Source organism: Stegostoma tigrinum, chromosome 24, assembly GCF_030684315.1.
Source record: "Stegostoma tigrinum isolate sSteTig4 chromosome 24, sSteTig4.hap1, whole genome shotgun sequence".
In the NCBI taxonomy this organism is placed as follows: Eukaryota; Metazoa; Chordata; class Chondrichthyes; order Orectolobiformes; family Stegostomatidae; genus Stegostoma; species Stegostoma tigrinum.
In genome coordinates this window covers 33,578,537-33,596,732 of record NC_081377.1, presented here as the reverse complement: position 1 = coordinate 33,596,732, position 18,196 = coordinate 33,578,537, and the positions used below count along the sequence as shown (strand labels likewise).

Below are 18,196 nucleotides of genomic sequence, written 5' to 3'. Positions count from 1 at the left end.
TATACAAAGTTGAAGAATAGGAGAGAGATAAATAGTGGAAGAGATAGTGATGGGTGGCGAAAGAGAGAATGGAAAGACGAGATCGAGAGACAGTGTGGGAGGATAAGAAAAAGATCTATTAGACTATTATAAGGTATGTAATACCACAGCATTTAGAAATACATAATATGATCATTCAGAGTTAGCAAGAGTTTGCAAAGGCGAATTATGCCAGACAAATTTAATAGAATTCTTTGAGGCAGTAACAAGGAGGATCGGTGAAAAGAAAACAGTGAAGGTAATGTATTTGGATTTTCAGATGCTGTTTAAGGTGCCACATGTTGGCCTACTTAAGAAGAAACCATGGTATTGGAGGCAGTATATTAACATGAGCTCTAACATTTTCCCAATAAGACATGTTAAGCTTAATGACCTTGTTACCTTACTCTGTCTCCTCCCCTTGAAAATAAAGGTGTTACATTAGCAGTATTCCAATCTTCTGGGTCCTTTCCAAAATCTCAGGATACTTGAAAGATGACAATCAGTAAATGCACTACGTTTGTAGCTACTCATTTTAACATCCTCGGATGCAATCCATAAGGTTTAGGGGACTGTGATAATGGGAATTGCAGATGCTAGAGAATCCAAGATAATAAAATGTGATAATAAAATGTGAGGCTGGATGAACACAGCAGGCCCAGCAGCATCTCAGGAGCACAAAAGCTAACGTTTCGGGCCTAGACCCTTCATCAGAGAGGGGGATGGGGTGAGGGTTCTGGAATAAATAGGGAGAGAGGGGGAGGCGGACCGAAGATGGAGAGAAAAGAAGATAGGTGGAGAGGAGAGTATAGGTGGGGAGGTGGGGAGGGGATAGGTCAGTCCAGGGAAGACGGACAGGTCAAGGAGGTGAGATGAGGTTAGTAGGTAGGAGATGGAGGTGCGGCTTGGGATGGGAGGAAGGGATGGGTGAGACCCCACCACCCAAGACATTTTTCCATCCCCACCCCTGTCTGCTTTGCGGAGAGATCACTCTCTCTGTGACTCCCTTGTTCGCTCCACACTGCCCTCCAACCCCACCACACCCGGCACCTTCCCCTGCAACCGCAGGAAATGCTACACTTGCCCCCACACCTCCTCCCTCACCCCTATCCCAGGCCCCAAGATGACTTTCCACATTAAGCAGAGGTTCACCTGCACATCTGCCAGTGTGGTATACTGCATCCACTGTACCCGGTGTGGCTTCCTCTACATTGGGGAAACCAAGCGGAGGCTTGGGGACCGCTTTGCAGAACACCTCCGCTCGGTTCGCAATAAACAACTGCACCTCCCAGTCGCAAACCATTTCCACTCCCCCTCCCATTCTTTAGATGACATGTCCATCATGGGCCTCCTGCAGTGCCACAATGATGCCACCCGAAGGTTGCAGGAACAGCAACTCATATTCCGCGTGGGAACCCTGCAGCCCAATGGTATCAATGTGGACTTCACCAGCTTCAAAATCTCCCCTTCCCCCACCGCATCCCAAAACTAGCCCAGCTCTCCCCTCCACCCACTGCATCCCATAACCAGTCCAACCTGTCTCTGCCTCCCTAACCTGTTCTTCCTCTCACCCCCAAGCTGCACCTCCATCTCCTACCTACTAACCTCATCCCACCTCCTTGACCTGTCCGTCTTCCCTGGACTGACCTATCCCCTCCCTACCTCCCCACCTATACTCTCCTCTCCACCTATCTTCTTTTCTCTCCATCTTCGGTCCGCCTCCCGCTCTCTATTTATTCCAGAACCCTCACACCATCCCCCTCTCTGATGAAGTGTCTAGGCCCGAAACGTCAGCTTTTGTGCTCCTGAGATGCTGCTGGGCCTGCTGTGTTCATCCAGCCTCACATTTCATTATCTAGGTTTAGGGGACTGATGGGTCTTTAGCCTCATTACTTTGTCTAGTGCTTTTCCTCCAGTGATTGTTATAGCATTTATTTCCTCTCCTCCTCTTGTCCCTTATTTAGTGCTTTTGGAACAGTGTCAATGCAAACATGCAATGTATTTATTCATCTCTTCTGAATTTTCCTGGCTCCTTATCATTTCCCTATCCTCATTCTCTAAGAGTGCCTACGCTCTCTTTGGCCCTCTCCTCCCTCTTATCATTTTAAAGAAGTCCTTGCTATCCTTTTTGATACTACATATGTTTACCTTCAAAGTTTATCATCATTAATTTGTTCAACTTTTGTCAGTTTTTAAAATTTTCACAGTCCTCTGGCTTTCTTCTAATTGTTGCTGCATTGTATGTTGTTTCTTTCAAGTTGATGCTGGTTAGCCATAGTTGATTAATCCCCTTTCTTGAATTCTTGATTCTCACTGGAATATATCTTTGTTGTGAATCATAAACTATTTTCTTAAATGTACGTCATTGTTCCTCATCCCTCTGACCTTCTCCTGCAGCTATAGTTCTTGTGATAACTAGTACAGTTCAGTTTTTGGTCAATGCTAAATCTCAGGATGTTGATGCTGAAGGACTCAGTGATGACAATACCGCTGAATGTCAAAAAGGTGATATTGAAGATGTTCATTGCCTGTAGCATGAATGTTAGTTGGCACATGTCATCCCAAGCTGCAATACTGTCTGGATCTTGCTGCATTTGGCCATGGACCACTTCAGTATCTGAGGAGTCACGAAAGGTGCTGAATATTTTGTAACCGTCAGCAAATATCTCCACTTCATACTTTATGATGGAGGGTAGATCATTGAAACAGCTGCTGATAGTTGGGCCAAGGACATTACTCTAAGAAACTCCTGCAGCGATATCCTGAAGCTGAGATGACTGATCTCCAACACCAAAATCACCTACCTTTAGGTATGACTCTAACCAGTTTTATCTCTGATTTCTATTAACTCCAATTTTGCTACAGCTCTTTGATGCCGGATTTGGTCAAATGTACTTTCAGGTCAAGAAATGCACTCTCACCTCACTTCTGGAATTCAGCTCTTTTGTCTCAAGTTTGAGCCAAGGGCTGTAAAGAGGTCAGGAGCTGAAAGGCCTGGATAGAACCAAAACTGAGCTTCACCGAGCAGATGTTGCTTGATAGCACTGTTGATGACACCTGCCATCAGTTTACTGATAATTGAGACAGCTGTAGTGGTATTTGGCTGGAATGGATTTGGCCTGCTTTTTGTGTACGTGACATATCTGATCAAGTTTCTATCTGGTCTGGTAGATAGTGTTATAGCTGTACTGGAACAGCTTGGCTAGTGATACATCAAGTTCTGGGGCACATCCTTGGTACCACCAGGATGTTGTCAGAGCCCATAGCTTTGTGGCATCCTGTGCCTTCAAACGTTTCATGACATCATACAGATTGAATCGAATTGGTTGAAGTCTGGTATGTAACGCTGGGGACCACTGGACAAGGACAAAAGGTGGTACAATTGTTTCTGACCCAAATGTATCCCTCACAAACTGAGTACTAAGTTTATGATGTTATACACAATGTAAAAGTGGAAAACACTGCTGGCATCATCAGAATCAGCATTGATTTATAACATGAAATTGTCACGTTTTGACAATTCTACCGAATTATTCCAGGATGTAACTAATAGAATTGATGAGCTCTGCTTCACCCTCCCTAAACTCCTGTTTCTCATTTTCCTCCTTTAAGACGCTCCTTAAAATATTATTGATTGTGCTTTTGATCATCTGACCGAATATTTCCTAATGTGACTTATTTTATGTTCATGTTCTGAGGAAGGGTGACTAGACCCAAAATGTTAACTCTGATTTCTCTTCACAGCTGCTTCCAGACCTGCTGAGCTTTTCCAGCATTTTTTGTTTGTGTTTCTGATTAACAGCATCCACTGTTCTCAGAGATAACGGGAACTGCAGATGCTGGAGAATCCGAGATAACAAAGTGCGGCGCTGGATGAACACAGCAGGCCAAGCAGCATCTTAGGAGCACGAAAGCTGATGTTTCGGGCCGAGACCTAACATGTGCATCTTTTTAACTATGGGAGGAAACTCGAGCGCCTGACGGAAACCCATGGAGACATGGGGAGAATGTGCAAAGTCCACACAGACAGTCACTCAAAGCTGGAATTGAACCCTGGCCCCTGGAATAGGGGGCAGCAGTGCTAATCACCGAGCTACTGTGCCACCTACTATTTATGCCCTTTTATTCCTATAGGCAGAAATTTCATATATGTTCTTCGATCTCCCTCTCACTCTGAGGGTTTGTAGTATACTCCTAGAAGTGTGACTGCCCCTTTTCCTAACTCAATCTATGAAGCCTCATTTGTTAATTTATTTAGTATGTCATCCATTCTTGATTCTTTAACCAATACTGCTAACCCCCTCCTCCTTTTTATCACCCACTGTATCTTTCCTGAAAATTCTATATTGATTTGCCAGTTCTGGAGGCTAAAATCAGGCTGATCAAATTTCTTGCAGTTTTGCCAAATGGCCCATTGTCTCCAACTGCCTCAACCACTCAATATACAGCCTTTTTTATAATTTAAGATGACTGTAAAAAGCAAAGGTTTTTGAAATAAAATGGGAAATTGACAATTTTTATTGTGCCTGGGTTTGCTTTGCACCATCCCTGGGTTACTTAAGTAGTAGCATACAGGAGATTAATTTCTGAGAACCTTATTAACTATCCCAAAGTTTAGCAGAAGATCAACAGAGCAAAGGGTTTTCTTAGGCTCCTGCAGTCCATTAGATAGCTAATTCAAAAATTAAGTCAGACAATAAAACTCAAACAACTTATAGTCACAGAGGACTACAGCATACAAACAGGCCCTTTGGCCCAACCTGCACATGTTCCCAGTTCTCACAATCACCGTAGTCCCATTTTTCTATGTTTGGTTAACATCCCTCCATATACATGTCTAAATGTTTCTAAAAGGACAAAATTGTACACATTTTCCACCACTACCTCTAACAGCACACTCCAGACACACCACCCTCTGAGAAAAATATTGCATTTTTGGACTCTTTTGTGTCACTCCGCTCACACCTTAAATCTATGCCCTCTAGTTTTAGACTCGCCTACCATGAAGAAAGGCTGTTGACGAACGACTTTATCAATAGCTCTCATGATTTTGTAGACCTCTAAAATCACACCTCATTCTCCTACACTACAGGGGAAAAGTCCCAGCCTCTTTAATCTCTCCTTATAACTCAAACTTTCCAGTCCCGGTAGCATCCTAGTAAATATTTTCTGCATTCTTTCTAATTTAATGATGTCCTTTCCATAGTAGGGCAATAGAACTGCACACAGCACACCAAATGTGGCCTCACCAACCCCTTACACAGCTGCAACAAAACGTCCCATCTCCTATGCTCAATACCATCTCTGAACGATGAAAGCTGGAATGCCGAAAGTAATTACAAAATAATAAGATAAATTAATTTAAAGTAACAGACAAACACAATAACTATACAGCTCACACATGTAAGACTGACAATGAACGTAATATCCTCTTCCGGCTGAACGAACTGCCAGAAGGAAAGAAACAACCGCCGACCACGTGACCGCACAAAACTCTCGAGCGCCTGCCGCCCCACGGTAACCGCGCATGCGCTCCAGCTGCCCGCTTCCGTACAACCCGCCGCCGCACTGAGTCGGCGCGAGGAGTTGGGGCAATTAGCGCGAGAGGAGTCGTTCGAGGCAGCACGCGGCGAGTGGCGTTGGTCCCGGCCTTTCGAAAGGAGCCGACGTCGAACGAAATATGAGTCCCGGAGCAGGCAAGGAACCGAGAGAGAGCCGTGTCCAGAAGGGGATCAGGGCTATTCTGCTGGGGCCCCCCGGGGCAGGGAAGGGCACACAGGTGAGAGGATCTGGGGGTTGACTGAGTGATGGGGATGTTTTGACTTTTGAGGCCGGGAGGTGGTGGGTTCAGCCATTGCGGGGGGAGATTCAAAAACGCAGAGGCTGATGAAAGGGGGTATTGGGCAGAGGAACGAAAAGAAGAGGCATGGCTGGGTCGTGAAAGGCAGAGGGACGTGAAGAAGTGGGTCATTAGGGTGAAATTATTGATGAAATTACTTTTTCAAAAAAAGTACAGTTTCATTGTAAAGATCAGTTAGATTTCGTAACAGATCAAAATACAGCATATTGAAAGTTTAATATAGTTCTTTTGATGTTCTGTGTGACCCATGAGTTGTCTCAATACAAGAGGTATTTATGCATCCCATCACAATCTACAGCATGAGGGGTTTTACAGTTTCCAACAGTTATTATCCTTAGGCTTTTTTCCACTATGCATGAGAATATAAACTGTCTGCTTTAACTTAAATGTAGATTATACAAACCTAAATAAAGTATCTTTAATCAAGTACTTTAAGTTGATCAAATTCTGTTTTCATTACCAACATGCAAGTTAAATATTCTGGCAGAGGAGGGAGTATACAGTTGTTCCAGCTCTGCCATGGAACGTCTATCCATACGCTTCCTAAATTTTAAATTTGGGTAAGGACTCTTTGAATTGATTAGGGGATGGTCTGATTTAATATTTTTATAACCAGGTCCTGTTTAATATTTTTACAACAGATAAAGCATTATTTTTTTTGAGATAACAAGGTGTGGAGCTGGATGAACACAGCAGGCCAAGCAGCATTAGAGGAGCAGGAAGGCTGACGTTTCGGGCCTGGACCCTTCCTCAGGGTCCGAAATGTCCCTAGGCCCGAAACGTCAGCTTTCCTGCTCCTCTGATGCTGCTTGGCCTGCTGTGTTCATCCAGCTCTACACCTTGTTGTCTCAGATTCTCCAGCATCTGCAGGTCCTACTATCTGTGAAAATTTTTTTTTCTGCCTCAAGTTTCCAAACTGCTATATTATTTCACAATTTTCATTAATAATTTGGATTCCATTTTACTAAAATTGGAGATCCAAGTGAGCTTCAATAATCTTCATTTTTTTTTCCAGTGTTAAAGCATTCAATTAAGTTCTTAAATTATGGGATCATTTCTGAAGCCTAGATTGAAACTAATGTAGTCAAATTTAAGATTTGTGATCCTAAGATAAGAAATCTGGGAAGTAAAATCTTTTAAGCTGAAGTCTGATCAAGTTAATTGCATCATGGCACTGTTCTTAGAAAAAAACTTTTATGTTTGTGTAGATCTGAATTTATGCTAGTCAAAGTGGACAGTTTTTATTTTTATACTTGATGAGGAGAGGCCCAAGGTTATGACTACTGAAAAATGAATTGCTTCTTCATCAGCCACTCCTAAGTTGGCTAAATCTTCCTTTTCTGAACTTGTGGGGGCATCTTGAACTCGGTCACATGGTTATAGAATAAGTGAATGCTAATTTTTAAACTGAACTGTGAAGGACTTTCTTCCAAAGGGAAGTGAACATTTGGAATGCTGTATGGCTACAGTAGCCTGAAATGTTGTGGATGTGGCATCGCTGAAGAGGAGATAGATTTTTGAAATATCAGGGGGTTGCAGCTATGCTGAGTAGGCATGAAGGAGAAGTTGAGGTCTAGAGCAGATCAGACATGATTTTGTTGAATGGTGGATGCTTGTTTGAGAAGCACCTAGTCCTGTTTCTTGTGTTCTTACACGCTTGAGGGCCGCACTTGGGCACAAGGTGAGCAAACCGTATGCCACCAAGCAGCTGCTGGCAAGATGTGAGGTGGTGATAATATATTGGTACGCCACCTGCTTCTTGCCTGTGTCATTTTGCTACCCTTCTTACCTCCCAGCCGGCTTTCAGAGGGCTGGTTAAAATATTAGCCTATAGTTTTCTCTGGAGCATCTTCGCAATACATGCGGGTTTCCTCTGTACAAGATTGGGGCTGAATAGGGGTTGGAGTGTGTAACTGCCCCTGAAAGTCCCCAAATTTCATGAGGAATTCACTCATTGGGAAACCAGAGAAAACTTGCCCCCTGAAAATAGAATGGAAGGCAGTGGTGAGACAACTGAGGTAAAGAATTCCTTGCAAATGAATGTTGAATCTAAAAGGCTTGTAACTTCAGGAGCGACCATACATGGTAGAGGAGCAGGGAGAATGTAGTGAATCTTACAGTAATTAATGTTGTACATTGTCAAGTTTACATCTGAGATCCAAGATGCTGTAATCAGGATTATTAATGCCTGAATAATATAAACCAACTTTGTACTTGTGCGTTGGAAACACGTTAACAGTAGTCTCATCAATCTGTGGAAGTTGTACCTAAGCTAATGGATTTTCATTTGCAGATGTGTGTCAGTTATTTAAAAAAAAGTTGTCAACTGTCACAGCTTAACTGGGATGAGTGCACCAATAATCCTGACTCACTGTTTGATGAGCCATCACAAATTGCATAAGTGTATAAAATCCCAATGAGACAACCAAAATGTCTAATTTGTCTGATTGCATTGTCCTGTACAGTAATCAGCCATATTTCTTCAATAACAGAAAATAAAACCTGTTTATTGTGTACTTAAGGACAGTGAAAAGAACAGATTTATAATTTATACCAATTTAAATTGCATTCTTTCAAAAACTCAAACACACGCAATCACCATTAAGAGCCAATAGACAGACGGTTTAACATTGAATTTTGTTTACCTTGGCCAAAGTCTAACGATCAAAAGTCCAGACCACAAAGTGCAGAGTTTATTTCTCTTAATCCTTTTGATTTTTGTAATGATGACACACTGTTGTCAGCCTTTGGTTTGATCGTTGATTGGAAAGGGGTTTGGGTATAGAGGGACAGAGGGAGAGGTATTGATGCTTTGCGTCTGGAGGCTTCTGGGTGTCTCTTCCACTGCTGCTCTTGGCTCCTATCAGCCTTTTAAAAGTCTGTAGGTCTACCAGAGAACTGCTGTCAGGTAGCATTTCCCTAATTTGAAAGGTTCTTGGTGTTGTTCAGTCTTGACTTCTGATTCTTGCTGCTTCCAAAAGCAGCATTGTATTGCACATCTGAACTGTGTGCAACATTTTTTATTTTCGACTTGTGAACCTTATTGGTATTTCAGCTACAGGGAGTCCCGAACTTTCAACATCCAACTTACGAATGCTATCTACTTGTGATGTATTAATATTAATTCTAAAAATCTGACATTCGAATGTTTCTTTATACTTACAAATGGCTGTTTCATGTTGTCCTACATAGTCACAGAGCCATACGACATGGCAACAGACCCTTCGGTCCAACCCGTCCATGCCAAACATAATCCCAACTAAACTTTTCCCATTGTCCCACCTGCCAACTCCTGGCCCATAATCTGTCAAAACCTTTCCTATTTGTGTACTTATCCAAATGGCTTTTGAATGTTGTAATTGTACCCACATCTACCACTTCCTCAGGAAGTTCATTCCATACATGAACCACCCCCTGTGTTTATAAAAAAAATTCCACCTCATGTATTTTTTAAAATATGTTCCCTCTCACCTTAAAAATATGCTCCCTAGCCTTGAAATCCTCCATCCTAGGGGAAAAAACAACTACCATTATATCTATCTAAACTGTCATTACTTTATTAACTTCTATAAGGTCTCCTCCACCTCCTACATTCCAGTGAAAAACCCCCAGCCTTTCTTTACAACTCAAACCTTCCATACTTGGCAACATCCTGGTAAATCTCTTCTGAACCCTCGCAAGTTTAATAACATCCTTTCTATAACTATTTTAGAGAAGGCCTCACTAACGTCCTCAACATGAATATATTCTGACTTTTAAATTGACTTAAAACATTCAAAACCTCGGGACTGTTTGTATATATTTTTCAATTTTTGGAACTAGAAACTAAAAAACTGGACAAAAAGTGTTGTCTGTTGCATAACTTATGCCTGTTGTTTTTAGTCAGTTTTAAATTAATGTTTTGCCAATTTGTAGTGGCTTTAGGTTTAATGGATACTTATTGTGGACATTAATGAGTTATTTGGATACTACTTTCGTGAAAGTCCAAATATCCCATATCTTGAAACAAGGTTGAAGGTAGTGTTACTACATGACTGCTACCAGTGTTTATTCAGATTAAATCAGCTCTCACTGTTATCATGTAAGAGCCAGCAAGTTATGAAATGTGAAAAGGTGAATTGATCCAATACGCCATTTTGATTGTTTAATTTGAAATCTGTTAATTCATTCTAATTGCAATAAGTTTTCTTTTGTTCATACTGTTTATCTTTACATTTACGTTTTCACATCTGAGTTTGATTTCATTTTGTCCATGAGACACGTTTTCTCCTCTGTCATCCTCTATCTTTCCCTCGAGCTATTTCCACAAAACTGCTGATCCACCAATGTTTGATTTGGGGCTATTGCAAAATTTCCACATTTGCTGATATTTCCCACCCGCCTTTTGAATTTTTGTTCACGAACCTCTCTCAAAAAAAACCCATTCCACCTCCAAACTCCATTCCTTCCAGATTCCTGTCACGCCTCAAAATCATGTCCATCATCCACACAACTCTAGATTTGAACATCACCAATTGGGTTTTGCACTACCATAGTGGTGAAATGATCCTTATTAAGGTCACAAGTGACATTTTGCTTCCGTTTTCATAATATTTCCTGTTTTCACTATAGCCTCATCCAACTTGTTGTTAAAACCCTCATTCTTTTTCAGCTTTGACTGTTCTAGTGTTCTCCTGGCTATCCTCCAATCTTAAGCACACCTGCTATTCTGTTGTCCCTTTCTGAAGTTACATGAAACACTTTCAAGCATCACCCTTCTGATCATCGCTGGAACACAAGTTGATGAGAATCAATGTTACAGGTGTAATTTTCTTTAACCTTTTGTTCAGATCTCTCAATGGCCTTAACAGGTAGTTCCTTGGAGCCTTGAGTGTGTCCTCAATTTTTATTTGCACCATCACCTTTGGCTGCCTCGTCCGAAAGCTCTGAAGTTCCTTCTGAAGTAATTCCTGCTTCTCTATCCGTCTCCTACCTCTTTGACAACGATATTAGCTATTTGTCCTTGTATGGCTTGGTGTGAAATGTCAAGAGATTTTTTTATTATGTTAAAGGTGCTATGTAAAGTCAAATTGTTGTTAGATGGACTACAGTTAACATATATAGCAAAGTTCTGTTAGTTGTGCAGCTGCTGCATGCTCATTAGTGTGCTTGAGTTTCAGAAGTTGCTACTGCGCATGGACCTCTGAGAACCTTCAGAAGAGAAAAGGTTTAAACAGAATATAACTTATAATAGAACATAATGCACTCAATGTCTTAACAATCTACTTCAAGGAATTTTGTGGTACTTCTCAATTATATATAGAGATACCTTTAATTGCATTCCTTTCTTCCTTTAGGCTCAAAGACTTGCGGACCACTACAATGTCTGTCACTTAGCAACAGGTGACATGCTCCGAGCAATGGTGGCAACAGGATCAGAATTGGGTCTAAAGTTGAAGAAAACAATGGATGAGGGCAAATTAGTAAGTTTTGTATAATGAATTGAACGTTGTTTTCTGTACTAAAATGCTAATACCTTTATTTTTGGGTTGTAAAGTTATGATTGGTATCTAAATACAATTTAAACTTTATTAAATAAATGCTGGTATCAAAGTGGTAAAGAAACAGCTTAGTGTAAAAACTTTATTAATAAACATTAAGAAGATCCTGTCTTCAATATTTCCTTGATGGAATTGGGTGATTTAGCGAAGGAAGAGGTGGGCGGTGGAGATGCAATGACAAAAGTATCTTTGGGCAAAGGCAAAGATGAAAAAAAAACTTACCACAATTGCTACACCTTAACAGTTTGCAGTGACTCTTATGCGAAAGTGTAAGTCTATGGTCACTTACTGAGGATTCACTTGGGTCCATGTGATGTACTCTAACTTAAAACTGGTTGTCAATTATGTTACGCATAGAAAATGATTGCTGTTCGAGCTGTTGTGATGCAGTGGAAGTATCCCTACCTATGAGCTAGGAGGCTCATGTTCAAGTTCCACTTGTTCCGCAGTGTTGGCATTACACCTCCCTGAACAGATTGATTCGAAAATAGATATTATAAAGAAACAAAATGGTCATGGATTGAGTTACCAAAAGGTGCTCAGCACTCCAGATTAGTTCACAGTATTTCAATCTGTTAATCCACAAGGAAACACTGGGTTGCATTTAAAACACAAAATCATCCAACAGAAGTATCCTTTTTCATTAGAGGAACAAAGCTAACAAATTCCACATTGGTAAAAAAGATAGGAACATTGTTAGATAATGTTATTCTTTGTACCCACAACTTATTCAAGTTCAACTTGTGTCCACAGGTTGTGGAAGTTCTTGAATATATTATTAAACATCCAATGCTCCTCTGCTGCTGCCTGGATGTGGATAAAACCACAAATGGGACAGATACGAAATCATTGTTCTACATTGGCTTCTCTGACCACATTAAAATTCATCAAATTGTGAAACATTGAACCCATTTTTGATTCCTGCATAATTGTTTACATTTTCAAGAATTGTATATTTGTGTGTGAGATCTACTATGTACATTTGTGTGTGGAAATGGCTTGCACAATCATTTACATACATTTTGTGTTGCAAATGTCTTTGTCTTTGATAATTTTTGCCTTTGTTTCCCTCTTGAAGTTTTGGCATTTTTAAGTTCATGGAAACAAGGTACTTTTCAGTACTACAGCAAAATAAGTATCAATTATGTGCAGGTTTTAACAGTGAATTTTACCAAAAGTGCATCAAGTGGCAGTTAGATGATCCAATGTCAAAATGTGTGTATTTCTAATAAAGACAGCTGGATAGTGATCAGGAAACCCTTGCTTGCTTTCCCTCTTGCCCCTTTCTCCAGGCCTTAAATTACTGATGACTATAATCACTGTGAAAGAGATCGGCAAGCTTGTACACTAAATGATTCTCCACTCTTTTGTTAATTTGGTTTTTCTCAGCTACCTGTTATTAGCCTGACTTTTTACGTGTACCACTTTCATTGTCTTTTAAATGGGGCTGCAGAGAATTACTGTAATACATGTCGTTTCTGATATTGCATAACTGAATTTGTGGCTGTGTGATTAGTGTAACCTAAGGAACTTAAAACAGCTGAGAATGATCAACCGAGAAACCCTTTCACCCATTATGATTATACAAGTATCTTACTAGAACAGTCAAAAATTGGTTCCATGTGTACATGAATTGTATCCAACTGCTTCACGTACTTCATCAGTTTTTACTTAGCTCTGTTTTCATTCTTGATTTCGTTATTTATCAGTGACTTTTTTAAAAAAGAATATTAATTAATTAACTAATTTGATGCAAGTCCTACAAGCTGCCATGGTGAGGTTTGAACTCAGGATTAAAAGTTTGATGACATTACCATGGTAGCACTCTACCTCCGAATAGAGCCAACATGACAGCTGGTTTCTGTCAAAATGTTTTATTTTGGTCTTATCCACGTTAGTCATACTCTTAGTTCTATATCTATCCATTTCAATTCTCAAACTGGATAATTCTCCTGACTGTCAAACTCTTTCTGTGGTCAGCAAATATTGGCATTTTTTAGACTCATTCAATAGTATCTATTTTATTTGTAAGCTGCACTGTAACTTGTCGGGAAGGTCTTGCAATGCAATAGGCTGCACCTTACCTCTGCGCCAGAGGCTTTTAGTTCCAGTCCAAATTCAGAACACAGTGATTGCGAAAGACCATTTGAAAAATGACTAAACAGGCTTTTCATCAACTGGCGAATCCTTCTACTGCTTCTATGGCAGGAGGTAAGAGCAGGAGAAACTCCAGGCCAGCTATCTTGATGCAAAGTGGTGTCTCTCAAGCTGTAACTTTTTGACTTCAGTGTAGCAACCTGTTCCAGATGAAACAACAGGCTATGGAAATAAATATAAGCTTGTGCTTCATCTGCCTTATGGGTCTTTAGACGAGGTAAACTTTCCAAGTATAAGTACCTTTGTTGCCCTGATGTACTTGTTATCCATTTATGCACTGTTGGTTCTGTTAAGGCCTGAAAGAGCGTAACTTTTATGATGCTAGGCAAGTGTACTATTATATTTCAGTTCAATTGGTATTAACTCCATTCTATTACTGTATGTATTTTTCAACAGCATAGTAGCCCGTCTCTTCAGTTAATTGCTGGAACTGAAATTTGAAAAAGCTCATTATAGATATCGCCCCCCCCTCTAGTAGGGCGAATCAGTGTGTACACTTCATGAGGGAACTTATGTGAATAGTGCTTTTTTGTTTTGAAACCCCAGAGCTAAAAGTCTGTCTTGAACAGCCGTCCATTTTAGTTTCCAGAATGAGGTGCTAGAAGGCACTGAAGCTTATTTTATAAAATTTCATGTTTGTAATTAATTCTTGGTTATTTGTCTAGGTCGGCGATGAGATGGTGGTTGAACTGATTGATAAAAACTTGGACAGCGCAGCCTGCAAAAATGGATTTCTGTTGGATGGATTCCCACGCACTGTGAATCAGGCACAGATTGTAGGTTAAACTCTACTAAAATGGTATGGCAGATTGAAGCATGGTCTTGTAAAATCATCCTAAAGCACCATAAATAAAGATATCCTGTTGTATTTGATTTGACTTGACAGTTCTATGAGAAATGCAGGGGATTAGTTTATTGCTGCCATCTTATTTTGTGCTTAATGTTGCTTTAGTTCCAAAGAGCACAAATAGTAGGAGAGACTATTAAACTCATGGTAAAAAGAAATTTATGTTTCAAAGGAAAGAAGATAATCCAGGAAAGAGTTGGGCGGCAGGTGGGAGGAAGGAGTGGGCAGTAATCTGTGCATGGACCCACTGGTTATCGGCATGGTGTTAAATGAGTATTTTACATCAGTCTTCACTCTGCAGAGAGAGGATAGGATAAAAAATTCAGGATGAAGGACTGAAATTTTTGAGCACTTTGTCATATGGAGTGAGGAGGGATTAGTGGTTTTGCTGGGCTTAAAAATGGGAAAATCCCCAGGTCCGGATGAGTTGCATCCCAGGCTTCCTTGGAAGACGAGGGAGGAAATTACAGGGGTTCTGAGCCAAATTTTTAAATTCCTCTCTGATCAGGGAAGATGTCACAGAACTGAAAGACTGATTCCACCTTTCAAGAAGGGTAGTAGAGATAAACCAGGGAATTACAGATCACTGAATCATATGTCAGTAGTAGGGAAATTATTGGAGAAATTCTGAAAGAGAGAATTAATCTCCACTTGGAAAAGTAAGATTTTAATCAGGGATAGTCAGTGCAACTCTGTCAGAGAGAGATCCTATGTAGCGAATTTTAATAAAGGAAATTTTTGGGGGTGACCATGCGTGTAGATGAAAGTAGTATGGTTGATGTAGTTTATATAGAAGTCAGCAGAACTTCTGACAAGATCCCACACAAGACTGGTAAAGAAGGGATCCAGGGTAACTTGACGTTTGGATTCAAAATTGGCTTAGTGATAGGAGACAGGGTGATGGTGGAAGGCTGTATGTGTAATTGGAGGCCTTTGCCAGTAGCATACCACAGGGACCAATGCTGTGCCCATTGCTGTTTGTGCTATATATAAACAATGCAGAAGAAAACGCATGGAGGATGATAGGTAGGTTTGTTGATGACACCAAGTCTGACTGGGTGTTTGTGAGGAAGAAGGTCTTAGGTTACAGGAAGATATAGACAGATTGGTCAGATGGGTGGATCAGTGGCAGATTGAATTTAATCCTGACAAATGTGAGACGATGCATTTTGGAAGAAGTGACAAGACAAGGGAGCACTCGTTAAATAGAAGGATAGTAGAAAGCTCAAAGGAACAGAAGGATCTTGGATTGCTTGTCCGCAGATCCCTTAGGTAGCAGTTCATGTAGTTAAGAACGCATATGCAACACTTGCCTTTATCAGTTGTGGCATAGATTACAAAGTAGGAAGGTTATGTAGGAGCTGTACTGTGGGCAATCCTGGTCACTGCTCTGTAGGAAGGATGTAGTTACAGTGGAAGGGATGCAGAGGAGATTCACCAGGGTGTTGTCTGGCATTGAGCAGTTTAATTATGAAGAGAGCCTGGATAAGCTTTCCCTGAAGCAGAGAAGACTGAGCGGATACCTGATTATGGTGTACAAGATTGAGGGGCATGGACAGGGTGCATAGAAAACAGCCGTTCCACTTTAGTGAGGAGTCACAAACAAGAATAATTTTATGGTGAAAGGCAGGTGGTTTAAAGTGGATTTGAAGAAGAAAATAATCCACCCAGTGCCTGAGGGAATAGTTGAGGCGGGAAACCTCACATCCTTTAAAATATTCTTGGATGAGCACTTGAAATACCATTACATTAAAGGTTATGAGCCAAATGCTGGAAAGTGAGTCAAGTGTAGATTGAGAGTAGGTTTTTGTTGGGGAGCAGACTTAATGGGCCAAAGGGCCTCTTCTGCACTGTATGATGCTCTGATGATAATGAGGGCTATAATTGTAAATATTTGATTTTTTTTCGTGGAGTAAAATTAATGATTTGATCAGCGTTAACAAACTGGTTTTTCAGGTACCTTTTATAAGAATGTTGAGCTTAAGCAAACATATTTGGGAAGAAGATTAGTTTTGATAGGCTATGTATCAGGAAACATAACTAAAATCTAGTTCTAATTGGACAGTGCAACAACTAGCCCACGGATAATCTTGATATCTTTGCAACCAATGCTTACAAGCATAATCTTCCAATGACCTTGAAATTGTAGGATGTCAGTTTATGTGGGAGAAACAGTCACCACTTGTACAATCTTGTTAAATTAATAGATAAAATTCATCAGTGGAGGTGTATTCAATGGGGGGGGGGGTGTCAGATAGGGCAAAAAAGGTGCAAAATATAAGATGACACCCTTATGGTGTGGGAGCGATTGTTTGGCTGTCTAAAATGCTGATGAATAAATGATTCATTGATGATAAATCCAAGAGGGTGTTTGACAGTTCACAAAGCAGAATAATTTAATGTACTATTTTGTTAATTGGTTACTATTGTGAATGGGGTTTAAAGGAAATATATATCATTAAATAGCCCAAACCTAGAGTTAAGTGAAATTAAGGAACCAAAGTTAAGGCTGCTTAAAGTATTAGATGCGTTGGTGTTAAATGTAATATTTCAACATTGGTGAATGTTAGTGAAGAGAATAGATTGGTACTTTGTACAGATATTTATTGGAAAAACATGGTAGAAAAGTCAGAGATAAGTGTGGAGCTGGAGGAACATAGCACAGAACTGTGTTTTCTCTGATTTCAGTATCTGCAGTTCTTACTATCTCATGGTAGAAAAGTCAGACTGGTTTAAACTATTCATAGCCAGTCATTTGATTCAGTGCCTCAAATGAGTTTCAAAATTCATATTCCTTTCATCACAAAGACTGTCTGTTGCCACCTCTGTAATGTCACCTGTCTCTTATCACACCTCACCTGTCACTGAAACCCAAGCCATCTGGTCACTTCCAGGTTTGATTTTACCAATTCTGTCCTGGCTCCTTGTGCATTGATTCCATCTCTTCCCTTGCTATTGACTACCATGCTTTTAACCATCTAGGTTTCACATTCTAGAATTTGCATCTTAGAGCTTCTCTACCTTTTCACCACCCAATTTTCCATTTCTGGGAAAAAAAACATGTTTTGGTTTTGGTCACCTCTCCCGACACCTTTGATTGTTTTACTCTGCGTCTCTGTGAAATGCCTTTGGACATTTTCCTGCATTAAATGTACTGTATAAAGTCAAGTTGTGCAAGCTCCGAGTGGTGTCTACTCTTTAGACTGTATGGTGTGGGGGCGCCCTAATGTGAGTTGACTTGTAGCAGAAAGTAGTGAGCTAACAAAGAAAGTAATGGAGCACATTAGGTATTAACTAATCTGTTTCCAGTTTATCAGCTTGTACTCTAATACAGTTACATTTACCTGTTATGGCTTTCTGTTCATTGTTTATGCTAATGTTTGGGGTCCTGGGTTAGAATTCAATCATGGCAGATTGTGGAAATTGAATTCAATAAAATATCTGGAACTAATAGTCTAATGATGACCATGAATCCATTGTCGATTGTTGCAAAAACCCACCTGGTTCATTAATGCCCTTTTGGAAAGGAAACTGCCATCCCTACCTGGTCCGGCCTACATGTGACTCCAGACCCACGGCAGAGTGATATATACTTACCTATCCTCTAGGATGGGCAATAAATGCTAGGCTAGCCAGTTGCACCCTTTTCCTGTGAATTAATTTTTAAAAAAAGTCACCTCTGTTGTTATCTATCAATGAATGGATGCCAGCCACTTCCCCTCAAATGAAAAGTTATTGTATAAAACCGAAAGAACTACAGATGCTATAAATCAG

The 18,196-nt window shown here is 40.4% G+C and overlaps 1 protein-coding gene across 2 annotated transcripts in view; it reads left to right on the top strand.

The window, feature by feature from the left end:
- The first annotated feature begins 5,569 nt into the window (after positions 1-5,569).
- The window catches only part of ak2 (adenylate kinase 2), a 34,445-nt gene continuing 21,818 nt past the window's right edge, over positions 5,570-18,196 (top strand). For both annotated transcript variants that reach the window (XR_009447184.1, XM_048558235.2), the window contains exons 1-3: positions 5,570-5,797; positions 11,215-11,340; positions 14,241-14,351. Coding sequence is in view for 1 of the 2 variants with exons in the window: in XM_048558235.2 (XP_048414192.2) it covers positions 5,699-5,797; positions 11,215-11,340; positions 14,241-14,351 (336 nt within the window). In the remaining variant the exon portion in view is untranslated. The remainder of the gene's footprint in view (positions 5,798-11,214; positions 11,341-14,240; positions 14,352-18,196) is intronic.